Source organism: Macaca fascicularis, chromosome 19, assembly GCF_037993035.2.
Source record: "Macaca fascicularis isolate 582-1 chromosome 19, T2T-MFA8v1.1".
In the NCBI taxonomy this organism is placed as follows: domain Eukaryota; kingdom Metazoa; phylum Chordata; class Mammalia; order Primates; family Cercopithecidae; genus Macaca; species Macaca fascicularis.
In genome coordinates, this window is record NC_088393.1 from 18,923,671 (window position 1) to 18,941,150 (window position 17,480).

At 54.7% G+C, this 17,480-nt stretch overlaps 1 protein-coding gene across 3 annotated transcripts; it reads right to left on the bottom strand.

The window, feature by feature from the left end:
• Positions 1-3,581: 3,581 nt before the first annotated feature.
• FKBP8 (FKBP prolyl isomerase 8) lies at positions 3,582-14,541 on the bottom strand. 3 transcript variants are annotated; one of them, XM_015440319.3, is made up of 9 exons: positions 14,454-14,541; positions 12,650-12,966; positions 9,510-9,679; positions 9,330-9,418; positions 8,495-8,712; positions 7,880-8,052; positions 5,089-5,166; positions 4,484-4,615; positions 3,582-4,075 (listed from the first exon to the last, which is right to left on the bottom strand). In XM_015440319.3, exons 2-9 carry the CDS (start codon positions 12,939-12,941, stop codon positions 3,989-3,991), a joined length of 1,239 nt encoding a protein of 412 aa, XP_015295805.2. In that variant the 5' UTR covers positions 12,942-12,966; positions 14,454-14,541; the 3' UTR covers positions 3,582-3,988. The 3 variants fall into 3 exon arrangements, with proteins under 3 accessions (XP_015295805.2, XP_005588522.3, XP_005588520.1); XM_005588465.4 differs by having other exon boundaries at positions 8,495-8,715; XM_005588463.4 differs by lacking the exon at positions 14,454-14,541 and adding an exon at positions 13,858-14,042 and having other exon boundaries at positions 8,495-8,715.
• Between the last annotated feature and the right edge of the window lie 2,939 nt (positions 14,542-17,480).

Below are 17,480 nucleotides of genomic sequence, written 5' to 3' on the forward strand. Positions count from 1 at the left end.
ACCCGGGAGGTGGAGGTTGCAGTGAGCTGAGATGGTGCCACTGCATTCCAGCCTGGGTAACAGAGAGAGAGAGAAAAAAAAAGAAAGTTAATCACAGATGTGGTGAAACCCTGTCTCTACTAAAAATACAAAATTATCTGGGCATGGTGGCACGCGCCTGTAATCCCAGCTACTCAGGAGGATGAGGCAGGCGAATCCCTTAAATCCTGGAGGCGGAGGTTGCAGTGAGCTGAGATGCACCACGGCACTCCTGCCTGGATGACAGAGCAAGACTCCATCTCAAAAAAAAAAAAAAAGGCCAGGTGCGGTCCTGTAATCCCAACACTTCGGGAGGCCGAGGCGGTGATCACGAGGTCAGGAGTTCAAGATCAGCCTGGCCAACATGGTGAAACCCCGTCTCTACTAAAAATACAAAAATTAGCTCGGCATGTTGGCGAGTGCCTGTAATCGCAGCTACTCAGGAGGCTGAGGCAGGAGAATCACTTGAATCAGGATCCGGGAGGCAGAGGTAGCAGTGAACAAGATCGTGCCACTGCACTCCAGCCTGGGCTACAGAGCGAGACTCTGTCTCAAAAAAAAAAAAAAAAAAAAAAAAAAAAATTAACCAAGCTTCGTGGCATGCCCCTGTAATCCCAACTACTTGAGAGACTGAGGTGGGAGAATTGCTTGAACCCAAGAGGCGGAGGCTGCAGTGAGCCAAGATTGGGCCACTGCACTTCCAGCCTGGGTGACAGAGCAAGACCCCATCTCAAAAATAGATAAATAGGCTGGGCGCAGTGGCTCACACCTGTAATCCCAGCACTTTGGGAGGCCGAGGCGGGTGGATCACGAGGTCAGGAGATCGAGACCATCCTGGCTAACACGGTGAAACCCCGTCTCTACTAAAAATACAAAAAATTAGCCGGGCGTGGTAGCAGGCACCTGTAGTTCCAGCTACTCAGGAGGCTGAGGCAGGAGAATGGTGTGAACCTGGGAGGCAGAGTTTGCAGTGAGCCGAGATCCCACCACTGCACTCCAGCCTGGGCGACAGAGTAAGACTCCATCTCAAAATAAATAAATAAATAAATAATAAAAAATTAGCCAGGTGTGGTGGTGTGCACCTGTAATCCCAGCTGCTTGGGAAGCTGAGACAGGAGAATCACTTGAACCTGGGAGTCAGAGGTCAGAGATTGCAGTGAGCCAAGATCATGCCACTGCACTCCAGTCTGGGTGACAGAGCTGGCGTGCAAAAAAAAAAAAAAAAAAAAAAAAAAAAATTAGCTGGGTGTGGTGGCACATGCCTATAATCCCAGCTAATTGGGAGGCTGAGGCAGGAGAATTGCCTGAACCTAGGGCTAGCCACTGGAAAGAGGGCACAGACTCAAGCCACACCCAGCCTCAAGTTATCCAGGTGACCCAGAGAACAAGGGCCTGGAAGTGGCGGGTGAGTGAGTGAGGTGGGGGTATAGATTGGAGTCCCAGGCCTTTGGGAGGGCCTCCAACCTCCCTTCTGCACCAGTTTCTGCCAGGTGGCTGTGGCAGGGAGCTTCCCCTCCTGGGCTATAAGGTGATAGATGCAGGTGAGATGAATGTAGTGGTCTATTTTCAGGGATGTCCTCATTCTTGGGGGCAAGATGGAACAGTAAGAAGAAGGTGCAGGTGCTGGGGTGACAGAGGCCCCAGTGCTGGCTCCGCCCATCCTAGCTGTACTGGTGAGCGGCATCATGGGAGAAGCTCCCAGAGTCCGGAGTTGGGAGAGCCAGATGGGATCAGGGAACCTGCCAGCATCAACCCTGGCCCTTTCTCATGGCCCCTGAAGCCCTGCAGGGTGGGGCTCTGCGGGCTACCTGGCCTCATCCATCTGGAATGCACCAGGCTAGATCTGGCCCCAGGGCCTTTGCACAGGGCGTGCTGTTGCCCAGACCTGGGGCTGTCAGTTCCCTGCATGGGCAGACCCTTGCCATCACTGAAATATCGGTGCACATATCCTCTGGGAGAGGTCTTCCTGGGCCTCCAGCTGTGCTTCCTCACAGGCCGCATCCAGACATTCACATCCTCTCCCCTGGACCCCATCTGTCTCTTGTTTTGAGATGGAGTCTCGCTGTGTTGCCCAGGCTGCAGTGCAGTCCCATGATCTTGGTTCACTGCAACCTCTGCCTCCCGAGTAGCTGGGATTACAGACATGCGCCGCTACACTCAGCTAATTTTTGTATTTTAAGTAGAGATGGGGTTTCACTATGTTGGGCAGGTTGGTCCGGAACTCCTGAGCTCAAGTGATCCACCCACCTGGGTCTCCCAAAGTGCTGGGATTACAGGTGGGAACCACAGTGCCTGGCGCACTCTTTTTAAAAAAAAAAAAAAAAAAAAATCAGGCCGGGCGCGGTGGCTCAAGCCTGTAATCCCAGCACTTTGGGAGGCCGAGACGGGTGGATCACGAGGTCAGGAGATCGAGACCATCCTAGCTAACACGGTGAAACCCCGTCTCTACTAAAAAAAATACAAAAAACTAGCCAGGCGAGGTGGCGGGTGCCTGTAGTCGCAGCTACGTGGGAGGCTGAGGCAGGAGAATGGCGTAAACCTGGGAGGCGGAGCTTACAGTGAGCTGAGATCTGGCCACTGCACTCCAGCCTGGGCAACAGAGCGAGACTCCATCTCAAAAAAAAAAAAAAAAAAAAAAAATCATAGATGGATTCTCACTATGTTGACCAAGCTGGGCTCAAGCGACCCTCCCACCTTGGCTTCCAAAGAGCTGAAATTACAGGCCATGACACTACACCCGCCTCTTTAAAAAAAAAACAAACAAAAAAAGAGCTGGGTGCGGTGACTCACACCTGTAATCCCAGCACTTTGGGAGGCCTAGGCGGGCGGATCACAAGGTCAAGAGATCAAGACCATCCTGACCAACATGGTGAAACCCTGTCTCTACTAAAAATACAAAAATTAGCTGCGCATAGCGGCGCACGCCTGTAGTCCCAGCTACTCGGGAAGCTGAGACAGGAGAATTGCTTGAACCCAAGAGGTGGAGGTTGCAGTAAGCAGAGATCGTGCCACTGTACTTCAGCCTGGTGACAGAGTAAGACTCTGTCTTAAAAATAAATAAATAAAAAATAAAAAGAGAGACCTCACTCTTGTGAGGTCTTCCAGCCTAGCCTGGAGTGCAGTGGCGCAATGATAGTTCACTAAAGCCTCAAATTCCTGTGCTCGTCATCCTCCTACCATCTGTCTATTGAATTCCGCACATCCACTAGGTAAAGCAATGATGCCACAGAACCCATGCGGCAGCCTCAAGTTAGGACCCATTGGGGTCCTGGATTTCAGGTAAAGACAGTGAATCCTGGGGTAATGGGTGGAGCTGGGCAGGAACACCCCCAGAGTCCACCTGAGTCAGACCTCTCAACCCACTTGTTCCCTGCTACATCACCCCACTTCTCTATGCCTCAGTTTCTCCTCTGTAGAGCTAGTGTGTTGTGCCCAGAGAGGAGACCCCCAGCTCCAGCTGGCTCAACCACATCCACCATGCTGTGTGACTCCAGATGCATCAAAGGCTTTCTCTGGCCCAGCCCCAGGTGGTGGTAGAAGAAAGCTCAGGAGTCTGTGGAAACTGCAGGATGGGAGGCTTTATTTCACTGTGGCGGGGAGGGAGCCTGGACAGGGGGCGGCAGGCGGGGCAGGGGGGCTGGCACTCAGGCAGGGACTAGGCAGGGGAAGGGCTGCCCCCAGGCCTGTTGAGGAGAAACTGAGGCCGGCCCTGGCGGAGACCTAGCCCAGCAGACTAAGGAGGGTGGGGGAAAACTGGGTCTGAAGGAATGAGGGCCCCCTCCCTCTGGGCTTTCCTCCTAGAGGGCCTTAGTCCCTCCTGCTGGCTGGGCTGCACGACCCCCAATCCCTGCTCCCCTAACCCGGAGGAGGGGGCTAGACCAGGGAGGGCAGTGGACAGGGAGCCTGGGGGAGTTAGGAAGCGCAGGGCAGGGTCCATGGTGTGCAGAGGGAGTGGCGGCCACCTGGGCGGTCAGTTCCTGGCAGCGATGACCACAGAGAGTGCCACACCCCCCAAGGCAACAGCAGTTGCCCCAAACAGCCACTTCCATGGGATGGACTGTAGATAAAAAGGAGGGGAGAGAAGGGTGGAGCGAGGTCAAGACTGGCCTCTGGGGCCTCAGCTGCCAGCATAGCCCAAACAGACCTCCCAACAAATCACTGCCTGACCATGTATTTCCCACTTTCTGGCAAACTCCTACTCACATAGCAAAACCCAAATCAAATGGTCCCTCCTCCAGGACACTGCCCCTCATGCCCTGGAAGAGGCTCCATTCCCCACCCGCAGCCCTCCAGCTTGAATTCCACCTTCAACTCCACTCATGATCACACAGAGCTGGGCCTTCTCCATGTCTCCTGCATCACCCAGGATGGCCCAGTCTCCAAGAACATTCATGTATGCAAAATAAAATCCCTCTGGTAGGCATGCCCTGCATGCAGCCCCTGCCCATTCTGTGCCCCAGCTTACCCAGGCACCCTTGCCAGGGCACTTGGCAGGCAGCCGGCTGGGGTTGCCCAGCATTTTCCGGTACAAGGCGGTCTCTGTGCTCCGCTGTGCTGCATGCTTCTTCACCAGCTTCGAGAGTTCTGCGTGGATCGTCTGTGAAAGGCAGGGAAGCTGAGAACACGCGGCGGCCAACCTGGCTTCACTGGCACTCTGCCCTTCTGGGACCCTAGGCTGTTTGGGTGCTGGGACCATTGGGACATGGGGGTCCCATTTGCCCCTTTCTGGGCTTAGCAAAGTCAGGGCTGCTGACCCCATCCCTCCTAGGGAGCCAGTCGATGGAGCAGAGCACAAAGTAGCCAGGAGACAGAAGGTTCTGGAAGGAAGGCCAAGGACGTTGGCATGGAGCAGGCTGGCAGTGCCCTCAGCCGCTGGAGGGGTGAGAGCCCAGACTGCCTATGTGGCCATCATGAGGGTCTTCACAAGCTGACCAGGATCCTTCAGATACCTACCCCGTGCCACTGCCCAGGTGGGAGCACAACAGAGAACCACAGCAAGAAAGACCTGAGGCAGACCACAGGAGGGACTTCCCAGCCGAGCAAGTCCCAGGGTGCCCCTGTCCTGCTCACCTTGTTGGAAGGTTCCAGCTTCAGGGCCGCCCTCAGGATGGGGATGGCCTCACTGTACTCCCCCTGCTGGGCCAGCACCTGTAAGGGGAAGGGGGTGGCGTCACTCTGGACCCATACCTCGGCCTCACTATCCTTCAAGAAACCCAGCCCAGGAGGTTGCAGTGAGCCAAGATGGTGTCATGCACTCCAGCCTGAGCAACAGAGCAAAACTCCATCTCAAAAAAATAAATAAATAAATAAAAACAGCCCGGCCAACATGGTGAAACCCCGTCTCTACTAAAAAAAATACAAAAATTAGCCAGGCACGGTGGCATGCACCTGTAGTCCCAGCTACTCAGGAGGATGAGGTGGGAGGATTGCTTGAACTTGGAGGCAGAAGTTGCAGTGAGCCGAGATCATGCCACTGCACCCCAGTCTGGGTGACAGAGTGTGACTCTGTCTAAAAATAAAAAAAAATAAAAAAATAAAAAATAAATTAAAAAAAAAACAGGCCAGGCGCGGTGGCTCACGCCCGTAATCCCAGTACTTTGGGAGGCTGAAGTGGGCAGATCACGAGGTCAGGAGATCGAGACCATCCTGGCTAACATGGTGGAATCCCATCTCTACTAAAAAATACAAAAAAATTAGCCAGGGCCGGGCGCGGTGGCTCACGCCTGTAATCCCAGCACTTTGGGAGGCCGAGGCGGGCGGATCACAAGGTCAGGAGATCGAGACCACGGTGAAACCCCGTCTCTACTAAAAATACAAAAAATTAGCCGGGCGCGGTGGTGGGCGCCTGTAGTCCCAGCTACTCAGGAGGCTGAGGCAGGAGAATGGCGTAAACCCAGGAGGCGGAGCTTGCAGTGAGCCGAGATCGCGCCGCCACTGCACTCCAGCCTGGGCGACAGAGCGAGACTCCGTCTCAAAAAACAAAAAAAAACAAAAAAACAACAAAAAAAAATTAGCCAGGCATGGTGGCAGGCGCCTGTAGTCCCAGCTACTCAGGAGGCTGAGGCAGGAGAATGGTGTGAACCCAGGAGGCAGAGGTTGCAGTGAGCTGAGATCACACCACTGCACTCCAGCCTGGGTGACAGAGCGAGACTCCGTCTCAAAAACAAACAAAACAAAAAAAACGGCCAGGTTCCTGGCTACTCATACAAGTCCCAAATGGAGCTCTGGTAATATCCTTGGGTTCCAGCCACCCCCAAACTGCTCCCCTAGCCCTCAAACTCCATCAGTGCACACTAAGCTTGGCATTGGCCCCCACAACATGCTCCTTCTTCCCCCGTGGATCTGTCTCAGCTGGAGATCTAGGCACCCACCTCACCACCTCCTCCCTCACCACCTCCACTGGCAAGAGGCTGAATGGATGTTTCCATAGGTTGTTTTTTTTTTTTATTTCTTTTAGATACAGGTTCTTGATCAATCGCCCAGGCTGGAGTGCAATGGCATGATCATAGCTCACTGCAGCCTCAAACTCCTAGGCTCAAACAATCCTCCAGTCTCAGCCTCCCGAGGAGCTGGGACTACAGGTGTGTACTACCATGTCCAACTAATTATTTATTTATGTATTTATTTATTAAATTATTATTATTTTTTGAGATGTAGTCTTGCTCTGTCTCCCAAGCCGGAATGGAGTAGCGCGATCTCGGCTCACTGCAACCTCCGCCTCCTGGGCTCAAGTAATTCTCCTGCCTCAGCTTCCCAAGTAACTGCAATTACAGGCGCCTGCCACCCCCAGCTAATTTTTGTATTTTTAGTAGAGACAGGGTTTTACCATGTTGGCCAGGCTGGTCTCGAACTCCTGACCTCAGGTGATCTACCTGCCTCAGCCTCCCAAAGTGCTGGTATTACAGGCGTGAGCCACCACGCCCGGCCTACTTATTTATTTTTTCTATTTTAGAGACAGGGTCTCACCATGTTCCCCAGGATGGTTTCGAACTCCTGGGCTCAACCAATCCACCTGCCTCCGTCTCCCAAGGTACTGGGATTATAGACGTGACTCACCACGCCCAGGGCTGTGACTAGGATTCCACCTTTACTCCGAGAAAAAACGGGATCCATGGAGGGTTCTATGTGAGGAGCTCTCAACACTGGGCCAAACCAGGCGCAGTGGCTTACGCCTGTAATCTCAGCACATGGGGAGGCTGAGGCGGGCAGATCACTTGAGGTCAGGAGTTCGAGACCAGCCTGGCCAATATGGCAAAACCACGTCTCTACTAAAAATACAAAAAAATAAGCTGGATGTGCTCGCTTGAACCTGGGAGGCAGAGGTTGCAGTGAGCTGAGATCGTGCCACTGCACTCCAGCCTGGGTGACAGAGCGAGACATGCGCATGGTCATGTCCGCCCTTATTTTTTTTGGAGACAGTCTTGCTTGCAAAACCACGTCTCTACTAAAAATACAAAAATTAACTGGGCATGGTGGCTCCCACCTGTAGTTCCAGCTACTTGGGAGGCTGAGGCAGGAGAATCACTTGAACCCAGGAGGAGGAGGCTGCAGTGGTGAGCTGAGATCACGCCACTGCACTCCAGCCTGGGTGACAGAGTGAGACACTGTCTCAAAAAAACAAACAAACAAAAAACACTGGGCCAAAAGTTGGGGACCCAAGACTTGAGGATCGAATCTGGCCTCAGCCAATAAATTGCTGTCACCAGGCCACACTCCTGCACCCGTCTGGGTCTCAGTTTCTCCACTTGCACCCCACAGAGCTCAGCTGGCTGATACCTATGCCTTTCTCAAATGCAGGGTTGGGGACCACCCCCTATACCCTGGGCTGAGTGACCTGGCCTGGCACGCGGGTGTGGCCCACCTTGCCCTTGCGGAAGAGAGCCTTGATGTTATCTGGCTGGTGCTCCAGCACAAGGCTGCAGGAGCGCAGGGCCGCGCGGTAGTGGTCGAGCTTCAGCTGCGAGGCCGCCAGGTTGTTCAGACACTTCACCTTCAACTGCAGGAGCTGTGCCTCCTCCTCGAACGTCATGTCCACTATTGGGAGACAATGCCCCCCACAGCGGCCGTCACCACACCAACAGACACCCCGACACCCACCCCTCTGCGGAGGCTGCCTCGCTGGCATCAGTTTCCCCAATTTTAACCCAGGACCAAGGGCTGCGCTTTCCTGGGGCTCTCCTGAGGAAGCTACAACATGGAGCCTTAAGCAAGCAAGGGCCTAGCCCATGGTGTATGTGAACTGGCCCTGTCTACTGTCACCCCGTCCCCATATCCACTTGCATTCTACAACACTCTACTGGTCTGGGATATACCACGAGTCTGCAACAGGCCCTAGGTTAGGGGCAGTTGGGGATCTACTCATATTCTGGGCTATTCTAGAATGTTCTGAGTCTGAGGCTCTCTGGGGCTGGAAGTTTCTGGCATGGAGTGGACACCTTTGCAGGGGAGGTGGTGGGGATCTGATCCAAGCGGTCACCTTTGGCGCTGGAGGTGATGGCCTTGATGGCGAGGTCGTAGGAGTTGGCGGCCAGGACGAAGTCCGCCCGCTGGTAGTGGGCGTTGCCGCACTCCCGCTTTCGGTTGGCCAGGGCCACGCGCTCCTGCCCCGTGAGCATCTCCAGGTCAGGCCCGTCCACGGCCGTCTTCAGGGTCACCTCCAGGCACAGGGCCGCATGCGGGGGGATGTATGGGCTCCTGCTAGTGGGGTGGGGGCAGGCAGGGGCAACACTCAGACCTGGTGACCCCTAAACCCGCTGGGCTGGCATAGAAGGAGCGAGCTTGGCTCAAGCCCCGGATCTGTCTACCCTCCGCCCTCTGTCATTCCCTCCTCAGTAAAGTGCAGGGGAAGTGACTTGCCGCCTTGGAGCTGTGGGACTTGACGAACAAGTTCCTCTCCCTAAGCCTCGGTTTTCCTCTTTTTTTTAGAGACATGTTCTCACTCTGTTGCCCAGGCTGGAGTGCCATGGTGCAATCTTGGTTCACTGCAGCCTCGAAAACCTGGGCTCAAGTGATCCTCCTGCCTGAGCCTCCTCAGCAGCTGGGACTACAGATGTGCACCACACCCAGCTATATATATTTTTGTATAGAGATAGGGTCTATATTACTTAGATTGGTCTGGAACTCCAGGCCTCAAGCAATCCTCCTACCTCAACCTCCCAAAGTGCTGGGATTTCAGGTGTGAGCCACCTCACCCAGCCTCAGTTTCGTCGTCTATAAAACAGGCAGGTAGATATGATGAGCCAAGGGGTACACCCACTCCACCCATCCCCCTCCTGAGATCTGCAGAGACCCTAAGGATGGCCGATTCTCACCTGCCTTGGGGGCCGTAGCAGTACTTGGAGTCAGCAGTGACCATGGCCGTCTCCCCAACGTCCATGAGTGGGACACTGAGATCCAAGGCCTGGGGTGCGTGGGGATAGCCGGCAGTCAGGCAGACTCAGACCCAGTGAGGCGCGCCCCTCGCCCCTGCCCTGTCCCACCCCGGTCCGCACCTGGATGACGTCACAGTCACCCAGAGTGAACACCAGCTCCGGCTCTTCCTGCACCCGTGTGCCGTTCTCCAGCGACGTCTGTAGATGTACGGTGACCACCTGGCCCTTGACTGGGCGGCTCGAACCTGGTGGCCCTGGGACCAGCGTCTTCTTCCTCAACAGCCCGTTCCCTGCCAGGGTCCAGGGACATGCAGCCTGTCACCTGGCGGCTTAAACAGGCAGCCGCTCCCCTGAGCCCCCACTCCTACCCTCAGCTATGCCCACTTGCTGTCCAGAGAGTGCTGGCCCAACACTGGGGCACAAGCCAAATTTCCAGTGGCCACGTGGCCACCACAGTGGGGGATCCCACATGCAGGACACTGGGCAGGACAGGACAGACTTCAGGGTGACAGTACTGGTGCTAGGGACCAGCTCAGTGAATAATGGTTGGTCTAGTTTTTTTTTTTTTTTTTTTTTTTGAGACAGAGTCTAGCTCTGTCGCCCAGGCTGAAGTGCAGTGGCCGGATTTCAGCTCACTGCAAGCTCCGCCTCCCGGGTTTACGCCATTCTCCTGCCTCAGCCTCCCGAGTAGCTGGGACTACAGGCACCTGCCACCACGCCCAGCTAATTTTTTGTATTTTTAGTAGAGACAGGGTTTCATCGTGTTAGCCAGGATGGTCTTGATCTCCTGACCTCGTGATCCACCCGCCTCGGCCTCCCAAAGTGCTGGGATTACAGGCGTGAGCCACTGCGCCCGGCTGGTTTTGTTTTTTTTTTTTAAGAAAACTAAGTCTGGCCGGGTTGCCAGCTATTTGAGAGGCCAGTGTGGGAGAATCACAAGCTTAGGCCAGCATCTGTTCAAAATGGCAAGAACCCAGTCTCGGCCGGGCTGGTGGCTCACGCCTGTAATTCCAGCACTTTGGGAGGCCGAGGCGGGCGGATCACGAGGTCAGGAGATCGAGACCATCCTGACTAACACAGTGAAACCCCACCTCTACTAAAAATACAAAAAATTTGCCGGGTGTAGTGGCAGGTGCCTGTAGTCCCAGCTACTCACTCGGAAGGCTGAGGCAGGAGAATGGCGTGAACCCAGGAGGCGGAGCTTGCAGTGAGCCCAGATGGCGCCACTGCACTCCAGCCTGGGCAACAGGGTGAGACTCCGTCTCAAAAAAAAAAAAAAGAACCCAGTCTCCCCACCCTCAGGCTGAAATCCTAGCCCTGAGATGTTTGGGCCTCAGTTTACCCAGCCATGAAATGAGGTACTCATGGGGCTCTTGGTTAGGAGAGCCCTTATGATACTGTGTCTCCACCACAGCACCAAGTGGGATGAATTTAGAAGTTAAGCAAAGGCCAGGCATGGTGGCTCATGCCTGTAATCCCAGCACTTTGGGAGGCCAAAGCGGGTAGATCACCTGAGGTCAGGAGTTCGAGATCAACCTGACCAACATGGCGAAACCCTGTCTCTACTAAAAATACAAAAATTAGCTGGGTGTGGTAGTGGCTGCCTGTAATCCCAGCTACTGGGGAGGCTGAGACATGAGAATAGCTTGAACCCAGGAGGTGGAGGTAGCAGTGAGCTGAGATCACACCATCACACCACTGCACTCCAGCCTGGGCGACAGAGCGAGACTGTGTCTCAAAAAAAAAAAAAAAAAGAAAAAAAGAAGTTAAGCAAAGGCCAGGTGCAATGACTCACATGTACCCAGCCATGAAATGAGGTGCTCATGGGGCTCTCGGTTAGCAGAGGCCCTGTGACACCATGTCTCCACCATAGCACCAAGTGGGATGAATTTAGAACTTAAGCAAAGGCCAGGCATGGTGGCTCATACCTGTAATCCCAGAACTTTGGGAGGCTGAGGTGAGAGGACTGTTTCAACCCAGGAGTTTGAGACCAGCCTGGGCAACATGGTGAGACCCCATCTCTACAAAAAGTAAAAAATGACCAGGCATGGTGGCTCACATTTGTAATCCCAGCACTTTGGAAGGCTGAGGCAGGAGGATCACATGAGGTCAGGAGTTTGAGACTAGCCTGGCCAACATGGTGAGACCCTGTCTCCACTAAAAATACAAAAATGAGAGGCCAGGCGTGGTGGCTCACACCTGTAATCCCAGTACTTTGGGAGGCCGAGGCAGGTGGATCACCTGAGGTCAGGAATTCGAGCCCAGCCTGGCCAATGTGGTGAAACCCTGTCTCTCCTAAAAATACAAAAATCAGCCGGGCATGGTGGCGGACACTTGTAATCCCAGCTACTCAGGAGGCTGAGGCAGGAGAATTGCTTGAATCTGGGAGGTGGAGGTTGCAGTGAACTGAGATCGCACCACTGCATTCCAGCCTAGGCGACAGAGTGAGACACTGTCTCAAAAAAAAAAAAAGTGGTAAGATTTTTATCAGTACTGGTGGTGACATTTAGTAATATTTCTGTTCCATCAGTATCAATATGATTACACACTATTACTATAGTATTGTTAGTACAATTGATAGTGGTAATGATATCTTATTATTTGCATGGGACCAGCATTATTTGGTATATTAGGTATCAGTACTATACTAGCAGCAAAACGTCTTCCACAGAATACTAACATTTCTCTTGTTTTCAGTTGCTGTGATAGAGTACATTGGGGGGAACATGTGTGGGCTCACCTAGTTTTCTTCTTTAGGATTTCTCTGAGCATTTACAATACTATGACTACTGTGAACCAACCAGAAGGTTGAACAAAATAACATTCCTCCGATCTACTTGACCCCAGGACACACTTTTGGTTCTGGAAGTGGGGTATCGCTGTGTTGCCCAGGCTGGCGTGCACTCAGGACACATTTTTCAGAGCCCAAGCATGTGTCAGACAAACGCCAAAAAAAGATGCAGTGATGGGGTTAGGAGCTGCCAGTGCCTGGCGTGCTGGTTGTGTGACTCTGGGCAGGGGACTCAGCCTCTCTGAGCCACTGTCACCAGATCTGGGAAACAGGGACACAGCACATTGTACATGTGTGTGAGTCAATGAATGGGGTACATCAACGTGAAGCATCTCCAGTAGTTGCCTCTGGCTGGTGATCATGGTGGTGACCATGTGACTTCCAACCCTCACAGCACAGATGGGGAAATGAGGCTCAGGGGACAAGAGGGCCAGGGCCAAGGTCACCCCGATCCACCCTTGCTCCTTACCCAGAATGTCCAGCCACTCTTCCGGGGCCGGGGCTGGGGCGGGCTCGGGTTCCATGGCAGCGAGGAACTCTCGGGCCAGGGCCCCAGGCTGCTCAGCCTCCTCCACGGGGGGTTGTCCCATGTCCTCCAGTGGTGGCAGCTCACTCAGGTCATCCTCCTCCTCCTCTTCCTCCTCCTCTTCCTCCTCACCCTCTGCATCCTCAACCCCATCCAGTACCTCGAAGTCCTCGAGTGGTGGGACCCCGGCGGGCAGCGGGGCAGAGGGCTCAGAGGGTTCAGCACACGATGCCATGCTGCTGGGGGGACGGGAATTGGCCCTGGAAGTGGGGGGCAGAGATGTGGGTCAGAATCCTACACAGCCCCTCAAAGACTCCACTGTACCTATCCCCCATACTGCTGATCACTTTCCGTGTAACTCAAGGGCTCCAGGCCTCAGTTTCCTCATCTATACAGTGGGTATAATAACAACCCCACCTTGTTGGGAGAAACTAACCCACGCATCAAGCCCTTGGCATCAGGCTCAAATAGTGTTAGCCATTCTTAAAGCTAATTATTATTTAATGTTTACAAACACTCAAGGAAGTAGGGAAGATTCCCCCCAACATTTTACAGAACAGGAAACAGGCCAGAGGGACAAAGCCATTTGCCCAAGGTCACAAAGAAAGCCAAAGGCCAAAGGAGGATTTGAACCTGAGGCTTCAGGCCCTGTGGCTTTGCCTGATTCTATGCTAAGCGAGGGGTGCTGGGATTTTTGTGGAGAGGACAGCCTCTGAGGCCTTAGGGAAGCCATTTTTAGAGCCTCTAGGGCCACTGGGGGAATTGAATCTTTTACCAGGGCCTCCCACCTCCAGCCTCTTCTCCAAAGGGGAGACCCTTCCCAAAAGCACCAACCGTAATCACCCAGAAACCCCAAGCGTTTTTTCCTTTCACACCCTGAATCTAACACTATCCCCCACAACCCCAACATCAGGGACCCTGGCCCAAACCCTTCTCTAGGAGACCATCCTCCTCTCATCAGGCCTCGGTCCCACCCCCTCAAAGAAGCCTCCTTTTCAGGAGTGGCCGAGGTCCCAACACAGTCCACAGCCTCTTCCTTGCCCCAGGCCTCCTGAACCAACAACCAATCCCTCCGTCCCCCAGGCCCCAAGCTCAGAAGAGTGTGGCACAGCCATCAAACCAGCCGGCCGCATCCCCTCCCCAGCCCTCACCTGCCTGCTACTCCCGGGCTCGGGGCCCCACTTTCTGAGACCCTCCCAGCCCCCACCCCCATAATTCCCCGCGCCCGCACAATTCGGCCTCCCCTCCCACCCCCCGCCCCAACCACCACCGCCCCCAGCACGGGCCGGCTCCCCCCACAGCGGCTCCGTCTCGCCGTAAACACTCCAGTGTCCCCAGACGCCCCCCCTTTCCGATCCCATAACACCCCACGCCCTTCTGACGCCCCACAGCCCCGGCCGGGCCCTCAGTCAAGCCGCGACCCAGGCCCCCAGCGCCCCACGCCTGTCTGACGCCACCAGTCTGGGGCACCCGACCCCCGCACGCCTCGGGCGCCCCTGGCCCTGCACGCCTCCATCGGGACACCCCCACTGGATCCCCTTCGCCCCCAGTGACCCCCATCCCCGACCACCCCCGCCCGGCCGCGCCCCCTCGGGCACCCCCGACCCCCGTGCCCCCCGGCTCGCCGCCCCCGCGGCCCCTCGCCCCGCCCATCGGCCGCAGCCCCCGGCGCGCTAGCCCTCGGACCAGTCTAGGCCAGGGCAGCGGCCTGGACAGCATGGCGCCCCCAGCACCCCAGGATACTTGCCTCTGGCTCCGGGACCCCCGCTTGGGGTCCTGCGCCCCCCTCCCCGCCCCCAGCCGCGGCCGCCGCGCCTCGGGAACCAGGTTCGGCCGCTTGGCCCCGCCCCTGCCGTGCCCATTGGCCGCCGCTGCCGCGACTGCCGCATCCATTGGCTGCTGCAGACGTCCGTCCCGGGCGTTGGCACCTCCCCCTTCCTGCTTGGCTCCGCGGGGCTTTCTTAAAGGGACCGAAGCCTCCCGGCTACTGGGGCGGAGGCGGGGGACCTTGGCCTGGACCCCGACGCGGGTCAGTATCGCGCAGCCTGTGCGACTCCTGCCTCTCCTCTGAGCTTCATCCTGATCATCTGCGAAATGGGGATAAACACCCCCATCTATGCACTCTCACCTTGGGGGCTTTTTGGGGGGACAGTCCGCTCTAAATGCTATTTCCTTAAAGACTTCAGGCTTGACGGGCAGGGCAGCTCTGGGGTTGCTGAATGACCCATCCTGAAGCCCTAGTTACAGAAGTGAACCTGAGGGCCTGAGGGGGAGTGACGTGCCCAAAGGCATACAGAAACCTGCCTCCCATCCCCCACCCAGTTTAATGTCCAGAAGGTTGCCTGGTGCATACCGGAGGCGCTCAATTACTGCTGGGCAGGCGACTGAGCCAGCAGGGCCACTGGGAGGAGTTCCTCCTCCATGCACTGTCTGCTGGAGGCTGATAAGGTCCCCATGACCCGGGGAGAAGGTGGCATCCTTGATTAGCTAAGCTTTTATGGATCTTGTTTTGAAACCGGGACACTTCTCCCTCCTTCACTCAGTTTTATTTCCTTCCTAGCAGTTACTCCCTTCCAGAATTATCTTGTCATTTAATTTGCTTGTGGTTGGAGGGACCATCCCCCACTCTGCTCCATCCTGGCAGGGATTTTTGCCTGATTTGTACCCAGCACCTCCTTGAACCATGCCTGGCATCTACAGAAGCTCAATAAATGGGTGGGTGGGTGGATGGATGGATGGATGGATTAGTCAGACATCAGCTTTCGGAGGTAGCTATGATGGAGGTGGTAACTGGCTTTTTGGAGATAACTAACTTCTAAGGTTGGAGTTCCCTGGTTGCCTCCTACAGGAAGCCCTCCCAGACCTCCCCAAGGCAAGACCAGGTGCCCCATTTGGCTGTCTTGGCACAATGAAGTTGATGAACATCCACTTCATAACTAGTTCACTTGGTTTTTTTTGACTGTTTGTTTTTGTTTTTTGAGAAGAAGTTTCACTCTTGTTGCCCAGGCTGGAGTGCAATGGCGCGATCTCAGCTCACCGCAACATCCGCCTCCCAGGTTCAAGCGATTCTCCTGCCTCAGCCTCCCGAGTAGCTCGGAGTACAGGCATGCGCCACCACGTCTGGCTAAGTTTGTATTTTTTTTTTTTTTTTTTTTGAGGCGGAGTCTCGCTCTGTCGCCCAGGCTGGGGTGCAGTGGTCAGATCTCAGCTCACTGCAAGCTCCGCCTCCCGGGTTCCCGCCATTCTCCTGCCTCAGCCTCCTGAGTAGCTGGGACTACAGGCACCTGCCACCTCGCCCGGCTAGGTTTTTGTACTTTTTAGTAGAGACGGGGTTTCACCGTGTTAGCCAGGATGGTCTTGATCTCCTGACCTCGTGATTCGCCCGTCTCGGCCTCCCAAAGTGCTGGGATTACAGGCTTGAGCCACCGCGCCCGGCCCCTAAGTTTGTATTTTTAGTGGACACGGGGTTTCTTCATGTTGGTCAGGCAGGTCTCAAACTCCCAACCTCACGTGATCCTCCCACCTCGACATACCAAAGTGCTGGGATTACAGACGTGAGCCACCATGCCTGTCCTTTTTTTTTTCTTTTTTTCTTTTTTTTTTTTTGAGACAGGGTCTTGCTCTGTCACCAGGCTGGAGGGCAGTGGTGTGATCTCAGCTCACTGCAACATCCACCTCCTGGGTTCAAACGATTCTCCTGCCCAACTAATTTTTATATTTTTAGTAGACACAGGGTTTCACCACGTTGGCCAGGATGGTCTGGAACTCCTGACCTCATGATCTGCCTGCCTCGGCTTCCCAAACTAGTTTACTTATATCTCTGCCTTTTTTTTTTTTTTTTGAGATAGGGTCTTACTTTGAAACCCAGGCTGGAGTGCAGTGGCACAATCTCAGATTCTCAGATCACTGCAACCACCTCTACCTCCTGGGCTCAAGCAGTCCTCCCACCTCAGCCTCCTGAATAGCTGGGACCACAGGTGCAGCATTATGTCCAGCTTTTTTTTTTTTTTTTTTTTTCTGAGACAGAGTCTTGCTCTGTTGCCCAGGCTGGAGTGCAGTGGTGCAATCTCGGCTTACTGCAAGCTCCGCCTCCCAGGTTCACGGCATTCTCCTGCCTCAGCCTCACGAGTAGCTGGGACTACAGGCGCCCGCCACCACACCTGGCTAATTTTTTATATTTTTAGTGAAGATGGGGCTTCACCGTGTTAGCCAGGATGGTCTTGATCTCCTGACCTCGTGATCTACCCGCCTCGGCCTCCCAAAGTGCTGGGATTACAGGCATGAGCCACCACGCCCAGCCCAATATTTATATTTTTTGTAGAGATGAGGTTTCCCCCATGTTGCCCAGGCTGGTCTTGAACTCCTGGACTCAAACAATACTTCCACTTTGGCCTCCCAAACTGTTGGGATTATAGGAGTGAGCCACTGCCTTGATTTACCTCTGCCTTGCCCTCTACACTGGAAGAGCCCCAAAGTCTGGGAAGCCTTTGTTGTTTCTCATTGTTATAGCTCGGAGACTTGCACAGTGCCTGTGGCACAAAAGGTAGTGGTGGGGTCTCATGAAAACCACTGAGGAAGGAAGGGAGGTTGGACAGCCAGAAAAGGTGGTAGCACAGCAGAGCTATGTAAGAAATCACCTTGGGGAGGTGTGGTGGCTTATGCCAGTAATCCCAGCACTTTGGCAGGCCAAGGTAGGTGGATCACTTGAAGTCAGGAAATCTAGACCAGCCTGGCCAACATGGTGAAACCCCGACTCTACTAAAAATACAAAAAT

What these genes read in the sequence shown, in the direction of transcription:
- FKBP8 (XM_005588463.4), bottom strand. Translation starts at nt 13,919, where the DNA reads ATGGGGGTGGGGGCTGGGAGGGTCTCAGAAAGTGGGGCCCCGAGCCCG. An exon ending in AGCCCGGGAGTAGCAGGCAG is followed by an intron (nt 12,967 to 13,857) that starts GTGAGGGCTGGG and finishes CCCCACTTCCAG; the next exon opens with GGCCAATTCCCGTCCCCCCA. An exon ending in CATCACCTCCAGCGCCAAAG is followed by an intron (nt 8,053 to 8,494) that starts GTGACCGCTTGG and finishes GTCTCCCAATAG; the next exon opens with TGGACATGACGTTCGAGGAG.